We start from the raw sequence: 18,655 nt of genomic DNA on the forward strand, positions 1-18,655 counted from the left end.
TTCTTAATAAGTATGAAACTTTTAGTAGCATCCACGATTAATTCCTTGAATGCTTCCCACTTAGAATTTACTGTTGGTAACATCGTCAGTTTATCCCACTGTACAGAATTTAAAAACTTTCTGAGACCACTGTACTCACCTTTACAGAAGCAAAAACCCTTTCCTTTACCCCTGATGGTAATTAAATCTTTAAGTAAACCCCACATCAGTACACTATGATCACTGCCACCTAGTGGTTCCTTTATCTGCAAATTCTTAATACACGAATGATCACTGTTGATAAGATCAAGAGTATTACTCTCTCTGGTTGCCTCTCGAACATGCTGTTGCAGAAAACAATCATCCAATAAATCCACAAAATCTGACTAGTGTGAAAGTGACCAACCTACAAGTTCCAGTCAATATCTGGGAAATTAATATCCCCTATTATAAGACATTCTGATTTACTGGCCCACTCTATTTCTCTGTACAATTGTTCATCGTACTCAGTCGAGTCATTAGGCCTATAACACACTCCTACTCTTATTTTTGCTTTCACAGTGCTTATGTCACACCAAATTATACCAAATAAAGCCGAATATTGAAAACTGGGTTTCTACCACATGAAAGTCGAGAAAAGAAGAAACTTTACTGGTTAGACTAAGAATTGGACAGACCAATATTACGCACTCTTTCTTGTTGCTATCAGAAGAATCACTACGATGCCAGACTTATTATTATTATTAACCATATGGTGCAGGGAAGCCTGAGGCTTATGCTGCACCAGCCAAAAAAAATAAAAAATTTCTGAATTACCCCGAGAGAGAGAGAGAGAGAGAGAGAGAGAGAGAGAGAGAGAGAGAGAGAGAGAGAGAGAGAGAGAGAGAGAAGTAGAAGGGAATTGCCAAGAAGAATGATGATATCCAGCTCAGGACCCTGGGTGTGCCAAACCATTCTCACCAGATGTTGAGCCCCTGGGGTTGTGACACTATCCAGTCATTCCAACACATATTAATAGACCGTCCTCTTCATGCACATGAATGCAAACAAGCCTTCAAAGATACTTATAGAAAACATCACACCATTACCCTAATGGACCTCTTAAATGATTGAGATGACGTCACAGATGTTTTCATCTTCCTTAAAGCTATTAATTTATACCATCTCCTATAAGGAAGTAAACATAAGCAACAGACTAACCCAATGAAGTACGAATCAAGTTAAAAGGAACAATTTAAATCCAAAGTAAACACTTCATACCGAATGAACTGGCACATTATGACCCACGTAGTCCATGCACCACTAAACCTCAAACCGAACCATTTAACAAGTTCTAACTTAATGGTTTAATTAACAGTAGAATCTAAAAAATACAATCTGATTAAAGAAATAATAGAAGAATAGCTTCTGATTAAAGAAGAATATTCATTCAGCTCATAAAAGAGAATATAGTTATTTCTGATGACAAAGAAAATTAAGTTCTGTCTGACACTTGATTTAGCAAAACAGGAGTGAAAAAAGTCCAGTCAAAATGACAACCAAAAATATACACTTTGTTAGAAGTATTTATGATAACTAAATTGAATATTCTGGACTTGTATTATCACTCACAATCCAGATAGTATTCAAAGATACAAGCAAAAGTATTAATTTTGGGAAAGGGACTGTGGCAGTCTAAAATGTTCAACTGGAGATACAGTGTCATTGATTGAGTGCGTACAATAAGATTATATAATAACTTCAAATTATGTTGATCTGTAATAGTGTAATAACAGCCATAAGTAGAGGTGGAATTGATTATTGCATAGTTTCTTTTTAGGACATGCAGCAGCCTGGGAAGTGATGGGGAGGGGGAATTACAAGACCCGCTGAGGGTCAACATTGGCCCAGAAATTATATGGACTGTATTACACAAATAGACACACATTTAATTGGATATTGGAATGAGGCTATTCTGTGGTGGACATTTGTTATCTCATTGGTAAATCCAGGATATTTTTTGTGATAATTTGGAAGTTTTTTGCTTAAGAAATCTATAGTAAAGGAATAGTTTTAAGCAGCTTATTCTGTGCATATAGTATATATTAATTAAAGTATAAAAATATATTAATTAATTATATATTAAAGTTAAATATAAAAGTTTGTCAGCCATTGAAAACATGAATATCACTTTGAACCAGGTTAATTAGTAGTAGGAAGTTTGTGAACAAAACTTATGTATAAATATTATGTCTGAATATTCTTTAGGTCTTATAAAAGTTTGTAAAGAATATTGTGATATTTAGTGTATTATATGATTTTAAGTAAAACATAAATATTGCTTATTATTGTTATACTAGTGTATAAGATAGCATTACTTCAGTGTAGGGTGGTACAGTTTTGGACTAATTTAAATTTTAAGTGAAATTATGCCTTGGCTTGGGGGAAGGGGGGTTGATGATAGGGTTCTATAAATCTTTTAGTCTGCTGACGAGGCTAGTGGGAGTCAGAAGTATTCAAAGCTGCTAAGTAAATTTTCTTATTTATTGATTTGAAATTATTGTTTTTCTAAAATTTTTGATTTAAATTTAGTAGTATAGCATTATTTTGTGATTTTCTAATTAAACTGGTGTATTTATTCTTTACTCGGCCTTGTAAATGCATAAAATTATCGGTAAGGGTATCAAATCCATGTGTTACAAGTTGCAGCTCCGCTGAATGAGAAGTTTTTTAGCCATATTTAGCCGCTTTATTGACCAATTGTTACATCAAATTATTTTCTATAAGTAGCTTATAGACCTAGTCAGGATCCTTAGTTTATTCTGAATTGAAACAGCGAGATTTGGAAGTTAATTAATACTTAAGTGTCTGTAGATTTATCATTCGTAACTTGCCACCATTGTTATACGACACAACGATATATCCCGAAATAGATAGCATAAGCTTAATGTAGTATAGTATATAATATAATATTGTCAGTTAATCAGTAAAATCTATTAATCTTGTTAAACTTCACTGTCAATTAAATTGTACTTTTAACTAAATATATATAACAACTTAGATTACAAATGTAACATAATTAATTAATACATAACTTGATACGGAAGTTATATAAATGGAACTTTACTACTCGATACTGAAAAATATATATAGCGTTATAACTGTGTTAGGATACAAGTTTAGGGTTATAATTTTGTACTGAAATTGAAATTTTATTGAAATTAAATTGAAATCATGACTCAGACCAGAGCAGCAAAGCAAAAGGCTCAAGCTAATGGGAGTGCTGTGGCTCAGAGGAGAACTGAGGGGGGCAGTTGCCCTCTGAATCACAGCCTTTTAAAATGCACTGCTTGCATGTTTGTGGAGCAATAGGGGTACGGCACATGATATTGCTATGGGGGATGTCTTTGTGTGTGCGCGTGATGTAAGGAGTGCAAGGAAATCAGGCAACAACTCAGCGTTGTTATGGGCCTACACGAGAGCTTGAAGGACAGGGTGGATGCCCTCGAAGTCGAAGGATCTAAATTGAGGGGCCCATCAAGCTCTCAGCTGCCCACATCAATGCCAGTGCTTGCACTTGGTCATCATGCAACACAGCGGCAATCCCCAAGGCAGAATGCAGAATTCAAATATTTGGAACGGTGCTGGAATTTGCTTTATTTTATATCAGAAATATTCATAAAGTCTGATTTGTTTAATATAAGCAAAAAGCTCATCAGACTGGCATTGTTTCCCAATAGGTGGGTTAGTGATAAAGGTTGCATTTGTCTCAGAAAGAGTGGAAGGTAGTATTTCTGATATGGAAATAATATGAACAGTCTAAGAGGTTATGTTAAACTGTAACTTGTGATGAACAATGTATACATAGTGGAGGATCATCACCTGTGAGCAGAAAGAGGTGCATCAGATGTGTGTGCCCTATGCATATCTTGCCAGTATTACTTCTTCATGTGTGTTTTGCCCAAAGCTGGAGTTCCATAGTTGTGGTTCAAAAAATTTCAAATAATTTTTTGTTCATATGTGTCTTCCAAATGTTTAACCACTGGTCTGTACAGATATGTCGGATGTGTTTTAGGAAATCTATATAGGGTACTTGGTAAGATGGAGGTGCGCTGGTGTTTGGCAGCCTCGTCTGCTGTTTTGTTACCTGTGATTACAGCAATCCCTGGAATCGAACAGAAGCTTACAGTGCGATTCCTATTCCACAAATGGTTTAAACGAGACCAGATTTCTTTTACTATGGGATGTGGGTTGGGAATTTATTACTTATTGTGGACAATCCACTTATGGAGTCTGTATATATTAAACCATTAGTGTTGAGTCTGATATTGTCTATAGCTAGATGGATTGCATACATTTTTGCAATATAACTGCTAAATTTAGGTGGGAGAGATACATATACTGTAAATAAGGGAAAGACTGCTGCAGCACCTACGGCACTTACATGCATTGCTAGAAGCATGCCCTTCATGCAGTTGTTTAAATGAACAAGAGAAAGGATCCCATCAGAATTGAGCCTGCTCAACACATTCGGGGCCTTATCCTCAGTCAGATCACCTCCCAGGTGCCTAGCCTCCAGACGCTGCAATTTGCAGAACTTAAGTCTTTCTTGGTAAGACCACCCTTCCGTTGCCCTCGCCAATCTTGCGGCCCTTCTCTGTACTCGCTCAGGCAACTCTACATCCTTCCTAAAATGAGGCCTCCAAACCTGTGCGCAGTACCCAATGTGTCACCTGACCATTGCCTTATACAAGGGTATAATCACTTCCTTTTCCCTACTAGCAAAATTCCTGCATATCATTGACAATACCCCCATGACCTGCTCTGGCAGCCTGTCTGCACTGCTCAGAAAATTTCATATCTGATTGCACAGTTATTCCCAAGTCTTTTGCATTTTCTACAACCCTAAGTGTAGTACCCCACAGTTGGTATGTTTCTCTGGGGTTACTTCTACCCATATGCAGTACTTTTCACTTGTCAATGTTAAACTTCAGTTGATGGGGAATTACTGCTGGTTCCTTGTTATGGAGAGTAAGCAGGAATACAAAAGAAAATCCCTTAGTAGCAATAATTTTTAAGGACAATTACAGGTATGCTGATTATATTCTCTTTCTTGGTGATTCCTTTCTACTTTTCTCTCTCAGAATAACGCAGGGAATTTTTTTTTGGCTGGTGCAGCATAAGCCTCAGGCTTCTTTGCACTATATGGCTAATAATAATAATATATTTAAATATAACTATTTCACTATGATTTATGATAATTTTTCCGAAGTTAAATGAGTTATAGAGAACATATTTTTTTTTACACTTGTATTTGAATTATATATATATCCCTTTATTTTAACATTTAACATTAGTACATCTTTTGATGTAGATACGACAGAGACTTTTTATGGTGATTTTTGGAATCAGAACATTTAGTTCCTCCAGAATCACATATTTTTATTGCAGAGTATGACCAAAACTATTTTTTGTTGGCTAGTGTAAAATCTATCATGGTGTATATTTTGGGAGGTTCAAATGAGGTGCAGTTTTGACTACAGAAATGTTAGTGATATCCAATCACTATCCCATCTTGGAAGCCTGTAAGGGCTGACCCACGATCCATACTAGCTTGCTGCTACACAGGCCACAAGATTTATGTTGTTTTGTCTGAGCTGATATGCATGTGTGGGGAACTTCTGGTGCAGTACACAATATTTGTGGAGGGATGTCCAAATACTTTTGTTCATATAGTGTATATTAAGAACCATACAACTTGCACTAAATTTCATTTCCTGTAAACAGGAAATGAAATTTAGTGCAAAATATTTCCATTATTTTCTAGAACTATACTAGTCGTTAAGTATTCATTAAATAGTTGAATTGTCATTGCCCTAAGAAACCGAAACAAATTATTTTCTTATTACTCAAGAAAATCATTTTATAATTCATAGTTTTTACTATGCAAAGATTGTTTACTTATGATCATATTTCTTATTGTGTCAGAGTTGATCTACTATCCCACTTTTCACAGTAATATAAAAAAAAAAAAAAAAACTTAATTAAGCAGTTGTAATAGCTGCTAATACAAAAAAGACAAAGTTAATTTGTTAGTGTAGGTATAAATAAAATAAATGTAAAAATGAAGTTAACGTATTTAATTTGCATTATAGGTAAAAAATACTGGTTGTTTAATGCGAATCAGCCAGAAGCGGGATATCCTCGACCACTGACAGATCTTGGCTTGCCTTCCGACTTGCAAAATATTGATGCAGCCATGGTATGGGGACATAATGGTAAAACATATTTCTTTAGTAAGGATCGTTACTGGCGTTATGATGAATTTGAAGGACGAGTAGAGTTAGACTATCCTCGTGATATGGCTATGTGGCGTGGTGTGCCCTATAACATTGATGCTGCTTTTCAGTGGACTGATGGTAAGATATTTTTGATAATAATAATAAGCAATGTATTATAATATCCAGACTCCATAAGCAATGTATTATAATATAATATTACAATAATATCCAGATATTAGGATTCAAGTTTTATACTTTTGCAGCCAATTGACAAGTACTTTTGAGCTTGATATAATCAATCTCAAAATCTTGTTATATGAATATATCAAGATCATGGTTATAGTGAACAAATAAGGAAGAATTTTACTGAAGTAATGCATTTTAATAGCAAAATTTCATAGTTGTAAGAGCATGGTAATCATGAAAAAGCTTCATAGAAATAACATGTGAAAATTAATCATTAAAGGATAATTATGAAATTTTTTTGAGAATGTCAGGTTAGCAGAAAACGATTGAAATAGTGGTAAAATCAAAATATACTGCTATCAACTTCTTTGACAACTTCATTTCCCTCTTGTTAGATTGAAGCTTTTGACTGTTGTGTCCGTCTATCCATGTGTAATTTTATTGGTTGGTATGCATACTTGATTTGATTAATTTAATTTAATGCTACAGACCTCAATTCATTCTGTATTCAGTGCCCACTTTATTACATAATATTAGACGCTGTTTAATATGTCTAATACCATGTATAGAACCTCTTTGGCTTGCAACATAGCTGTGATTCATCTTGGCTTAGATTCTACTAACTTCAAGTAAGTTTCGGGTGTTTTACTAATCCATACACATGGCATCTTGCATTTCCTGTAGAGTGAGTGACAGTGGTTCCTGATGACAGATGACTCTTTTGATATCATCCCACACATGCTCTTTGTGATTGAGGCTTGATCAATGTGGGGTCATTGAAGAAGGGAGAAGTCCCCATTATATAAATTGAATCAGTTTGATGCAGTGTAAGTAAATGCATTATTCTGCTGGAAGTAATTATCACCTTGGAATAGGCAGTCAACACTACAGAACTTACCTGGTCTGTAATAATGTTTAAACAAGCTCCAGCATTCAAGCATTGATCTATGGTAATCAAGAGACTGCCAGCAAAACACACCCAGACCATTGCACTGGCTTGTAACATGAGGTATGCATAATGGGGCCATGATTTCATGTTGTTTCTGCCATACCTTGCCTCTACCAAGAGTATAATCAATAGTCTGATGCAGTTGGAAGTAGAATTCATAGCAGCTTCAAGCACTTTTGCAGTATGCTGGTGTCTAGTTCCAATGATCCACAACCTATTGTAATTTCTGTTTTGTGAATAGTAATGGTGTACATCAAAGTCATTGATTGCTGTAGCATAGGTGGTGCAATTTCCCATACATTGTATGTACCACCCAGTTCCTTGCTCATGGTGCAATATCCCTCTATCTCTTCAGATATCAGCTGCTGTTTTTTTTTTTTGGCCACAATTCATGTTTTGGTAGGTTGGTTTTTTTTTTTGGGGGGGGGGGGTTGTCATAATTTGTATATCTTTGTTGCTGTTGTCTTGCATCCTATAACTTTTTTGTCCATTGCTGAAATATTGCACTAGCACTTCCAAGCATTTGACATTCAAAGATCATGAAGTCATTGTTTGCCAATATGAAGCGTTTTCCTTCCTGACTGTTATGGATGCTCCCTCCATCTGAAATAAGGGTGTATAGTCTGGTTATCCTTCACTTTAGCGTTGTGATACTTTGGCTCCAGCTTGTGACTGAACCAGTGTTTGCACTTGTTATTCTGATGAAGCATGCATGTCATTCACTCTATTTACTATCTGAATGTTGGGAATTTATAAATGTACCTTCAGTAATTGTGAAAGAATTAAAATATATATATTTTTAAATGTCTTTTAACATTTTTAAAAAATTTTCTTTGCCCATATCTATGCTGGGAATTTAAACTTGCTATTCGGAGCTTGTGTTTGATCCCTCTTAATTCTTAATGTGGTGCAAAAGGTGAGGTATTTTCCATAAGAAAGAATTAAAAACACACACACACACACACACACACACACACACACACACACACACACACACACACACACACACACACACACACACACACACACACACACACACACGTGTGTGTGTGTGTGTGTAGGCACAACAAATTTAAATAGAAAGGGATATATGTAGATGTGTATATGTATTCCCTTGTTACAGCGGCACTGAAGATACCTGCACAGTCTGCATTGTCTCTGTGCCAAGGATACAGGTTGTGACAACTTTCACAACCTGTGTAGAGCCCTGCACTCAATCTTCACTTGAGTGCAGGAGCTCTTCATTCTCCCAATGAAACCAGACTGTTGAAAAATGAACTATTCCAACACTTTATACACTGCAATAAACATCCTGTCACAAACTGTACACCAGGTTCTTGTTCGCATGTACAAGGAATACAAATTTGTCTTTTTCAAACTACTGACATGTCATGGGAGGAGTCTCTAATTCAGTGCCTAACATTCTCATAGCCTATCCCCTCAGTTACTCTCTACTTAATCTTATTGTTATAACTCATTCCATAGTTCCTGTATGTACTCCCTTATTTGATATTGTTGGAAAAAACTATCATCTGATGTTGTGGAAATGGGTAGTTTGAATAAAATTTAAGAAAGACGGGATGGACAATTGAGGTGGGTAGTGTTTTTTTTTTTTTTTTTTTTCTTTCGGCTGATGCTGTATAAACTTTGTTTCCTTGCATTATTTTCTCCTACTAATAATAATATTTCTGTTTAATGCAACCTGACTAGATTTCTTAATGTAAAAGACTTCCACTTTTCTTTTTTCAAAGCCTCTTTTCCTTCTTATTACTGAAAAGCTCCTATCACTATATGCATCTCAGCACATGCTCTGCCAGTTCAGATTCTTTGTTGTTCCCTTTAGCCATGTGTTCATCTATGTGCATTTCAAATCTTCTCCCAGTATCACTTATGTATACCATGCCACAGTTACACTTATTTTTGTATATTATATGACTTCTATTATAATACTGTGCCAGGTCTTTGAATAAATTCCCCATTTTATTAATCAGTTAAAGATCACTCAAGACCATACTTTTTTATGGATTATGTTTTTTCTCCAATGCCTTTTGTGTACGGAATCACTATTGCTTTTTTGAAATCAGTATTCTGTTCTGTTATTACTTAAATATTTTTCATGGTCTTGTTGAATCTTGTTGACTTGCGTACCCATTATTTAATAATAATCCTTTAATAACATTGATTTCATCTGCAATTTTTTTATTGTTATCCCAAATTTCCAAATATCTATTTGTTAAAGTTTTGATCATACCTATTTTAATTTTTTGTTAGTAGTTAGATGTATGGTTTATGTATCACTTAGAATCTGCTAGAGTCTCATAAACCTGCAAGTGTAGCATCTTTCTCTTTAGTCATTGGGATGTCTAAAAAAGGCAAGATATTATCTCAAGCTTAAATTTAATGGTCTTCTGATTGTTGTTTAGATCTATGGTCTCCAAACGTTTTGGATTGCACACCCCTATGTTAGTAATAATAAATAGCATGCACTCCCCAATATATGTAATATTTATTTATTTATAAATTATATACATGTATACATATTTAGATAAAATCACATATCGGTATAGAATAGAATTCAGTGCAAAAATACATAAAAATACAAATTGAAATAAAAGTAGATAAAGATTAAAAAAAGCAATATATTTTTAGTGCTAGCAGTGTGATTGAATGTCTTTCATTTCTGAATATCGTGGTTTGACATTTTGTGATACAGTGATTCGAAGGTCTGGTTCCAAGTTCTCTTTATTTTGATACTTAGTTTTAATGGCTATCTGGCTATCATAGCTGAAAAAGTCCCCTCACACAAGTAGGTAGTCCAGGTGGAAGGAATGCATTGTTTGCTGTGCTTACCCAGTCATGGTACTCATTTTTCAATCCTATCCACCAATTGTGTAAATATTTTTGTTGAAATTCAACTTGTAAATTTCCATCTTCCATTGATGTCAATCAGCTGTTCTTGGGCAATGATCAGAAGGTGTTGAATTTGTACATTTTCGACAAATGGATTCGAAATCCACTGATATTCTTCACTTGAAAGATTTCCAAATAGGTCAAAAAATTCTGTTTCCAATTTTTGTATGTGTGCAAGTATAATAGTTTGTATGACACGCTAATATCATTTTCGGCTAAAAAAAAGTCACTTAAAGATGGAAACATTTCCAAACATCCTTTTTCAAAATGCTCTCTCCACATCACAAGTTTCTTTTGAAGAGTAGTTACTTTCTCACACATTTTTAAAAAGTCACCTTTACCTCGAAGGGACAGAATAAGTGTTAACTTTTTCAAAAATGTCTGCTAGGTAGCCACTTGTCAAATCTCAGAAAAACTTGGCAAATTTGGAACACTTCTTTTTTTTAAGAGAAAAATCATAACTCCTCTTTAAGTTCACCACCTCTTTTAAGTACTTTGCTGTGAGACAACCAGTGAACCTCTGTATGATACAAAAGATTTTCATGGTTACTCCCCATCTCGTTACAAAGTATTGTAAACATTCTACTATTTAAAGCTCTTATTTTTATAAAATTAATTATACTGATCACATCTTCAAGCACTTTATGTAATTCTGGCTCCATCTTCTTTGCTGAAATAGCTTGCCTATGGATGATGTTAGTGAATGAATTTCAAGTGTGGTGCTATCTCAATAACCTTGCCATTGAATCCTTTTTTATTCCAGTCAGAGCAGCCACTCTCCATTACTAGTTATACTCAAACAGTTTCCCCAAAATAAATTTTTTTACATTGAAGAAGTCATTTACTGTTGAGAATATATCTTCTCCAGTATATCTTTCTTTTAGTGGCTCACAAAAAAGTAGTTTTTTTTTTGTATTTCATTATTAAAACACAATCTAGCAAATAACAAAAGCTGAGACATGTTAGTATCACAAATTAACATCTATAATTTCATCCAACTCTATAGGAAATTTCCCACACCACATAATTTGTTCTTTTACTTGTTTCTTTATATCTTCAGCAATACTTTCTATACATCTTCCAATGTGTTTACTGACAAAGGAATGCATTTTAGTTTGTTGGCATATTGTTATCCTTGAAATGCATTTTAGTTTGTTGGCATATTGTTATCCTTGAAATGCATTTTAGTTTGTTGGCATATTGTTATCCTTGAATTATTTCAACCATTTTTACTGTGGTAGTAAGAACAAGTGTTTCCCCAATGGTGTGTGTGTGTGGTTTTTTTGTCTTTTGTTGTTAAGTAAGAAATCATAAGAGAAGCTTCTAAACATTTATCATTAAGTCTAGTGAAATTTTGTAAAGTACTGGATTGGGTATTGCATGACTTTAAACATGTTTAAAAATTGTACAAATTTTTGTGCATGTTCAGGATGCTTAGTTTTTAAATGTGTTGTTAATTGTGATGACTTCATACTATCATTAGCTAATATCTCCAGACACAATACACATTTAGGATGTGGTTGATTGTTAACAATATTGGATGTAAATCCAAATTTCAAATAGCTTCCTTGATAATTTCAAATTTTTCTAGACAGCTTCTTATTCAGTATTAGATCGACAACTTTTTTATCTTGTAATGTTTATGGAGAGCTCTTACTAGGAGAAATGTCAGCCTCACTATTTTCTTATTGATTGTTTGTGATAGTAGCATTATCAGTATCATCTTCAATCTGAGGTTTCTTTGAAAGGATCTTTTTAAGCCACTTGTCTATTTTGTAAGGGTAAGTCTAGTGAGAATAATTAAATTTAATTTGTGAATTAACTGTGAATGCAAGATTTTTATGTACTTTTAAAACAAGTCTAATTGCATATATGAAATTAGAAAATTTTAATTTATTTATATTTTATTTTCTAAAATCTTTCTATAATTAAAAAATAAATACAGTTGATCATGGATTGTCTCAAGCACCCTACTTTGGAGACCACTGATTTAGATATGCTTTGAATTTATGTAATTCTTCCTGCCCATGTTCCTAAATTATGATCACATGATCATAATCAACAACTATGGGATTGGACAATAGTCCCCAATCCCATTAGATGTTGAATATATAGTTTGTCCTAATTGCAGATCCAATGCCTTGGCAAAAATGGACTGTACTATACAAACCATGCATTGTTGAAACTGCAAATTCAGTTTACTTTTAGAAGCCTGCAAAGTCTGGAAGATTGGACCTTTTCCCAGTTTTGGGGAAAAGGTCCAAAAGTGTAAAGTAGAACACAAAATAACCTATCAGAAATCAAGGAAACAAATAATGCTGAACACAAACATTACTGACGCATAGCTATGCAGTTGCAGTTTAAAAATATGAGTCAAAAGCAGTGCAAACAGTCTCTCTCCCTCCAGTCATATCGGCAGTAGATTGGGCTTCAGCTGTACTCTCATTTCAACAAAGGTTGCCAAAGTAGCACATGACAGATTTTGCCAACAATATCTCATTTATAGTTCTATGATATACTAGTTCCTATACCCATCATGAAGTGTAAAATTGAAAGCATCTGACCCAATTCAGATGACACTAACTAGGATGAAACAATCTTAGAAATTCACAAAGAAAAATATTCCTCCTTCCAAAACATGATAAAATGAAACTTGATTGACATATATGCACTGTTGCTAAAAACAGGCAGAATCATACTTAGTTTTTAAAGCCAAATGATCACAGGGCTCACATCATTCTTTTCTTCCTTGGTGATTCCCTTCTACTTCTCTCTCTCTCTCTCGCAGGATAACTTCTTTTTTGGCTGGTGCAGCATAAGCCTTAGGCTTCCTTGCACTGTGGCTAGTAATAATAATCACACCACCCTTCAAAGTTACACCTAAATGTGAGAGAACCTGTTTAGTGTGCTGTAATTTTTGGAATGTTAAAAAAATTCAACATCCCCAGCATTCTGAAATTCAAACATAATGGTTGAAAATTAAAAGTTTGGTATTCGTGGATAAAAGCGAACACTTACTTTTGTTCTGAGCTGTAAATTATAAGAAATCTTAAAACTTTATAAAAAAATTTATTTGTGTACATAAACTAACATCAACACAACCAAAGAACAAATAAAACTAAGTACCAAATCTATAAAGTAAAAAAAAAGTCTACAAAAGCCAAGCATTACTACAAAGTATTCAATCAATGTGCAAATACTGAGAGGTTGTTAATTTCGTATGTTTATGGCACTCGTTTGTTAACTACTTAAGAATGTCTACTTGTACGTGTTACAAGTAGACATTCTTGTAGACAGATGACACAGTGCTTGGGTGCATTTAGTTGCAGCACTTCACCCCTAGTGTCATTTTACTTTTAGAAGTCTGCAAAGTCTGGAAGATTGGACCTTTTCCCAGTTTTGCATATATGCATAAAGACAGTGAATGTGTTAACTAGGGGAAGATCAGAGGTGTTTCCAAGGTCATGATCCAACAAATCCTTTGCCATATGGACCTCTGGAGTAAGCATCTAACAAGGTACTGATGCTTGCAGCCATCCACTGCCAATGATGCCTAAAGTTTGCATCTGAATGACGTTGTTGGAATATTGATGACTGGGAAAAAGTTGCCTTTTGAAATAAATCAAGTTCCCTGTTGTGCTGTATGGTAGACGGATGGTATGGTGACAACCTGTGGAGAGGAATCACTGTCTTGGTTCAACAGAAACAAGTAGGTGGCAGCAGTGCTTTTGATTTGGGGGATGTTATCCTGGTAATTTCTTGGAGCCCTCTTACCTCTAGGCCAGCCAGTGGTTTTCAATCGGGGTGTTGCAACAACATTCCAGGGGTGCCACGTAATTTGGGTTTAAGTTACTTAAACTTATTATTTTTTTAAATTTATATGTTTATTTCATTATAAAAAGATGTACAGTATCTTTTTAATTTTGTGGTAATCTATAATTGATGTTTACTTAGTACCTCTGTATATTTTTTAATATTCCAATGACTTTAAATGGCCCCACAAGAAATCTAGTGGGTTTAAATCAGGTGAGCATGGAGGTGAGGCAGTTGGTCCACCTCTACCTATCCACTGACCAGGAAACCTTTGATTCAGGTAATTGCGGGCTAGGTGGCTGAAATGTGTGGGAGTGCCATCGTGCAGGAAGTGTGTTTATTGACGAATGATCAGTGGTGTGTCATCCAAGAAATCAGGCATGTTGTTTTCCAGAAAGTTTCTGTACGCCTGCCCTGTGAGTGTGTTTGGAAGTACATGGGGCCCAAATAACTTATCACCAAAAAACACCCACCCAGATGTTAAGGCTGAACTGCTGTTGGTGATGTGATGGAAGAATTGCATGTGGGTTTTCCTAAGCCCATACATGCTGATTGTGAAAGTTTTGGATTCCGTCTTGTGTGAACTGTGCTTCATCTGTGAATATCACTAAGGCAGGAAAGTGAGGAGTTGTACCACACTGCTGCAAGAACCACTGGCAGAACATTACTTGCGCAGGGTAATCTGCTGGTGACAAGACCTGTACCCGTTGCAGATGGTAAGGATATGTTGGTGTTCTCACAACACTCTCCAAATAGTTGAATGTTGAACAGCCAGTTGCATTGCTATTCTGCGTGTGCTGATTCCAGGAGTGGCATGCATAATATCCAAAATCTCCTCCTCTACTTTAGGAGTTGTAGATCTTGGTCGTCCTCTGTCGGCAGCACGAGGTGTAAAGGTCCCATGTTCACAAAGGCCGCTACCCATCCTAAAATTTATTCTTCTCTTGACTTCCAGCCATTTATCATTGTTACAGCTAATGACTTATACTATATAAGATGAATACACTTTTTCAATTTCTACTCCTCCAATGATATCCCTTTCTATGGCTTACTTGTTCATCATTACTTTTATTTTAGCCATATTCATCTTTAGTCCGAAATCCTTACAAACTCTGCATAACTGATTAAGATTTTCCTCTAATTGTTTAGGATCATGGCTTATGATCACAATGTCATCTGCAAATCATAAATGGTTTCGGTACTCTCCATTCACATTGACTCCTTTCTGCAACCAGTCTAATCTTCTGAAAGCTTCCTCAAGGGCAGCAGTAAACAACTTTGGAGATATTGTCTCTCCTTGTTGAATTCCTTTCTCAATTTTAAATTTGCTACTTCTCTCTTAAATTTCTCTCCTTGTTGAATTCCTTTCTCAATTTTAAATTTGCTACTGTCTTTGTCTGGTCTAATAAAGGAGGTAGCATTCTCATAAATTTTCTTCAAAGGCAATGTTTCGGGCACCAAAACATTGCCTTTAAGATAGGCAATGTTTCGTATGGAGTCAAATGCCTTTTCATAATCCACAAATCCCAGGCATAATGGTGTTTTATATTCATTTGCTTTCTCCATTAGCTGTGATATTACATGAAGGTGATCAATAGCTGAGAATCATGTCCTAAAGCCAGCTTGCTCTTTTGGTTAATCTCTTGCTAATTTCCAATTTCTGATTTACCTCCTCTCTTATGCAGCAAAACTATGATTGCATTATTCCATTCCTTGGGTATCACGCCTTTTCTAATGCATTTTGTGAAGAGTCTTGCCAGTTTCTGTGTCATGCCTCTTCTTCCCAATTTTAACAACTCTACAGTAACTTCATCTTCCCCTGGGGCTTTCTGATTCTTCATTTTCTTCAATGCATGTTCTACCTCATCAGGAAGGTTTGTCTTTCTGTATTACTGCTCATAGCTACTGATTTAAGTCCTTTGTTTCCCATTAATGCTTGTTCTACTTTTCTTGTGTTAAATATTCTTATCTCCTCTCTGAGTCTCTTTCTAATGGCTTTGCATAACTCAGTATACTCAATTTTCTTCCTGTCAGTGTTTATCTTGCTCTTCATTTATCGTCTTCGTTTCATTATGACTAGTTTTGTTTGACTTATTTTTACCTCTAGGTTTCTTGGGCTTTATCACTTTCAGAAAGTTGTAGTATTCCTTGTCGATATCTTGGTCCTGAGCAGAAGCTCAAACTTGTTCTTAAGTTCCAGTACATACTGCTTTTTCTTCTCTTCGGTTATCTCAAAGACCTTCATATTATTTACTCGAGTCAGTTTTTTTTCCTTTCTTTTCTTACATCAAGTATGCATCTTACCATTCTGTGATCACTTCCAACATTCACCTTGTTCAGGACGGTAACATCATCACGTATTATCTTTTGTTAGCGAGGATGAAGTCTATTTCATTAGTTGTTAATCCATTTGGGCTCTTCCATGTCCACTTTCTGTTCACACTTTTCTTGAAAAAAGTGTTCATTACCAACATTTCTCAAGATACTGCAAATTCCACAAGTCTTTCCAATTCCAAAATTTCCTATAGTTTATCTCCTTTCTGTGCTGTTTTGTCTCTTTCCAACCTTAGCATTGAAGTACCCCATAATGATAGTGGAGTGAGTTTTCTGCTCATCTAGAAGACTCAATTTTGGTGTACATTTCTTCAACCTCTTCATCATCATGGCTCGACATTGGTGCATAAATCATTATAACCTTTAACTTGTACCTCTTAGAAATCCTGAGTAGTAGTCTTGACACCTTTGGTGATGTACTTTTGAATTCCACAGTGTTGTTTTTTATATCTTTATGGACCAGAAAGCCAACTCCACCTATGCTCCTTTCACTCTTTCGATTGGTGTACAGCAGATTTCCAATTGATAAACTTATAAGTGATTCATTTCTTTTTCTTGTTTTAACCAAACCGATGATATTCCAATTCACATTTTCTAATTCCTTTTCCAGCTCTAATATCCTCTCTTCACCGATGAGTGATCTTACATTGTAAGAGGCGAAGTTCAGTTTCCGTGCATGGCAGCCTGGTATTACAGAGTGAAGCAGAGGGTGCTAAGAAGCACCCTCTGCTTCACTCTGATCCTCTCGCTGCCGTAAGAGGGGGGGGAGTGAAAGTTTCTGGGGACTGAGGGCCATTTGTTTTATTGTGCTGTCATGTGATGGAGGGTTTGGTCTTTTCCTCTTCATGCTGACCAGGCGTCTTGAAGAGAACCACTCTACACGTTCATTGCCACCTAAGTGACATAATAGGGTAATAGAGCTCATGCACATCGAGAAGGTGTGCATGAGTGGATTTTAGGGAGGCAGGCCAACCGGACTTCTCCTAAATCTTCTGAAATAGAAAGATATTGGATCCATCAGTGTTTTTGACTGAGTATCTGATAAGACACAGAATGTTTGTTCCCCTCTAAGATCATCCTTCGTCAACTTGAATTTATGCTCCCTCGTGTATTGACTCAAAAAGAGGAAAAATTTCATAAACATTTAGCTTACTCAATCCATTCAAGGCCTTCAACACCTCCATCAGATCTCTCTGTAGGCATCTAGACTTCAGATGCTACAATTTGCTGAACTGAAGGCTTTTTTGGTAAGAGCACCCTTTTGTTCCCTTCACCAATCTGGTTGCCTTCCTATGCACCTGTTCCAGCAGATCTACATCCTTCATAAATTGAGGCATTCAGATGCTGTGTGCTGTAGTAGTAGTAGTGGCATGTGATGCAAGAAAGCAGGTGTATGAGCTTATGCAGCATCAGCCAAAAAAAAAAAAAAAAATTCACACAACCATTCCCTCTAACGTTTGTCCAGTTCCTCCTTAAATTTATTCAACCTATCAACTTCCACAACGACAGATGGAAGTTTGTTCCAGCAATTAACCACGCGCTGGCTAAAGGCAAATTTCCGCACATCTATTCTACACCTGTCTTTTCTTAATTTGAATTTATGCCACCTTAGGTTTGTAATCTGAACAAGTGGAAGAATCCCATCAGAATCCAGCGTGATAAACCCATTCAAGGCCTTATACACCTCAATCAGTTCACCGCGCAGGTGCCTAGTTTCCAGCCACTGCAAGTTGCAGAACTTAAGCCTCTCTTGGTAAGAGGATTATTTCATTCCCCTCACCAATCTTGTTGCCCTTCTCTGTACACACTCAAGCAAATCTACATCCTTCCTAAAATGAGGCTTCCAGACCTGTACGCAGTAATCAAGGCGTGGCCTGACCATTGCCTTATACAGAGGGACAATCACCTCCTTTTCCCTGCTAGCAAAATTCCTATATATCATTGACAAAACCCCATGACCTGCCTGGCAGCCTGTCTGCATTGCTCAGAAAACTTCATATCTGACTGCACAATTACTCCGAGGTCTTTTTCATTTTCTACCAACTTAAGTGTAGTACCACACAGTTGGTACGTTTCTCTGGGGTTATTTCTACCCATATGCAGTACTTTGCATTTGTCAAAGTTAAACTTTAGTTGCCACTTCTCATCCCATCTGCCCAAATTTTCTAGATCCTGTTGCAGTAGCACACTGTCATTAACAACCCTGCCAACCTTTGTATCATCT

General features: G+C 35.8%; 1 protein-coding gene across 1 annotated transcript in view; it reads left to right on the forward strand.

The window, feature by feature from the left end:
* LOC150085866 (matrix metalloproteinase-2-like) overlaps nucleotides 1-18,655 on the forward strand; it is a 426,755-nt gene that overhangs the window by 395,117 nt on the left and 12,983 nt on the right. Inside the window, exon 7 of the mRNA XM_090373545.1 lies at nucleotides 6,114-6,377. Within this exon, the coding sequence (XP_090229671.1) occupies nucleotides 6,114-6,377 (264 nt within the window). The remainder of the gene's footprint in view (nucleotides 1-6,113; nucleotides 6,378-18,655) is intronic.

The sequence above is a fragment of the Mastigoproctus giganteus genome, chromosome 5 (assembly GCF_048544385.1).
Source record: "Mastigoproctus giganteus isolate SK-2022 chromosome 5, ASM4854438v1, whole genome shotgun sequence".
Classification (NCBI taxonomy): domain Eukaryota; kingdom Metazoa; phylum Arthropoda; class Arachnida; order Uropygi; family Thelyphonidae; genus Mastigoproctus; species Mastigoproctus giganteus.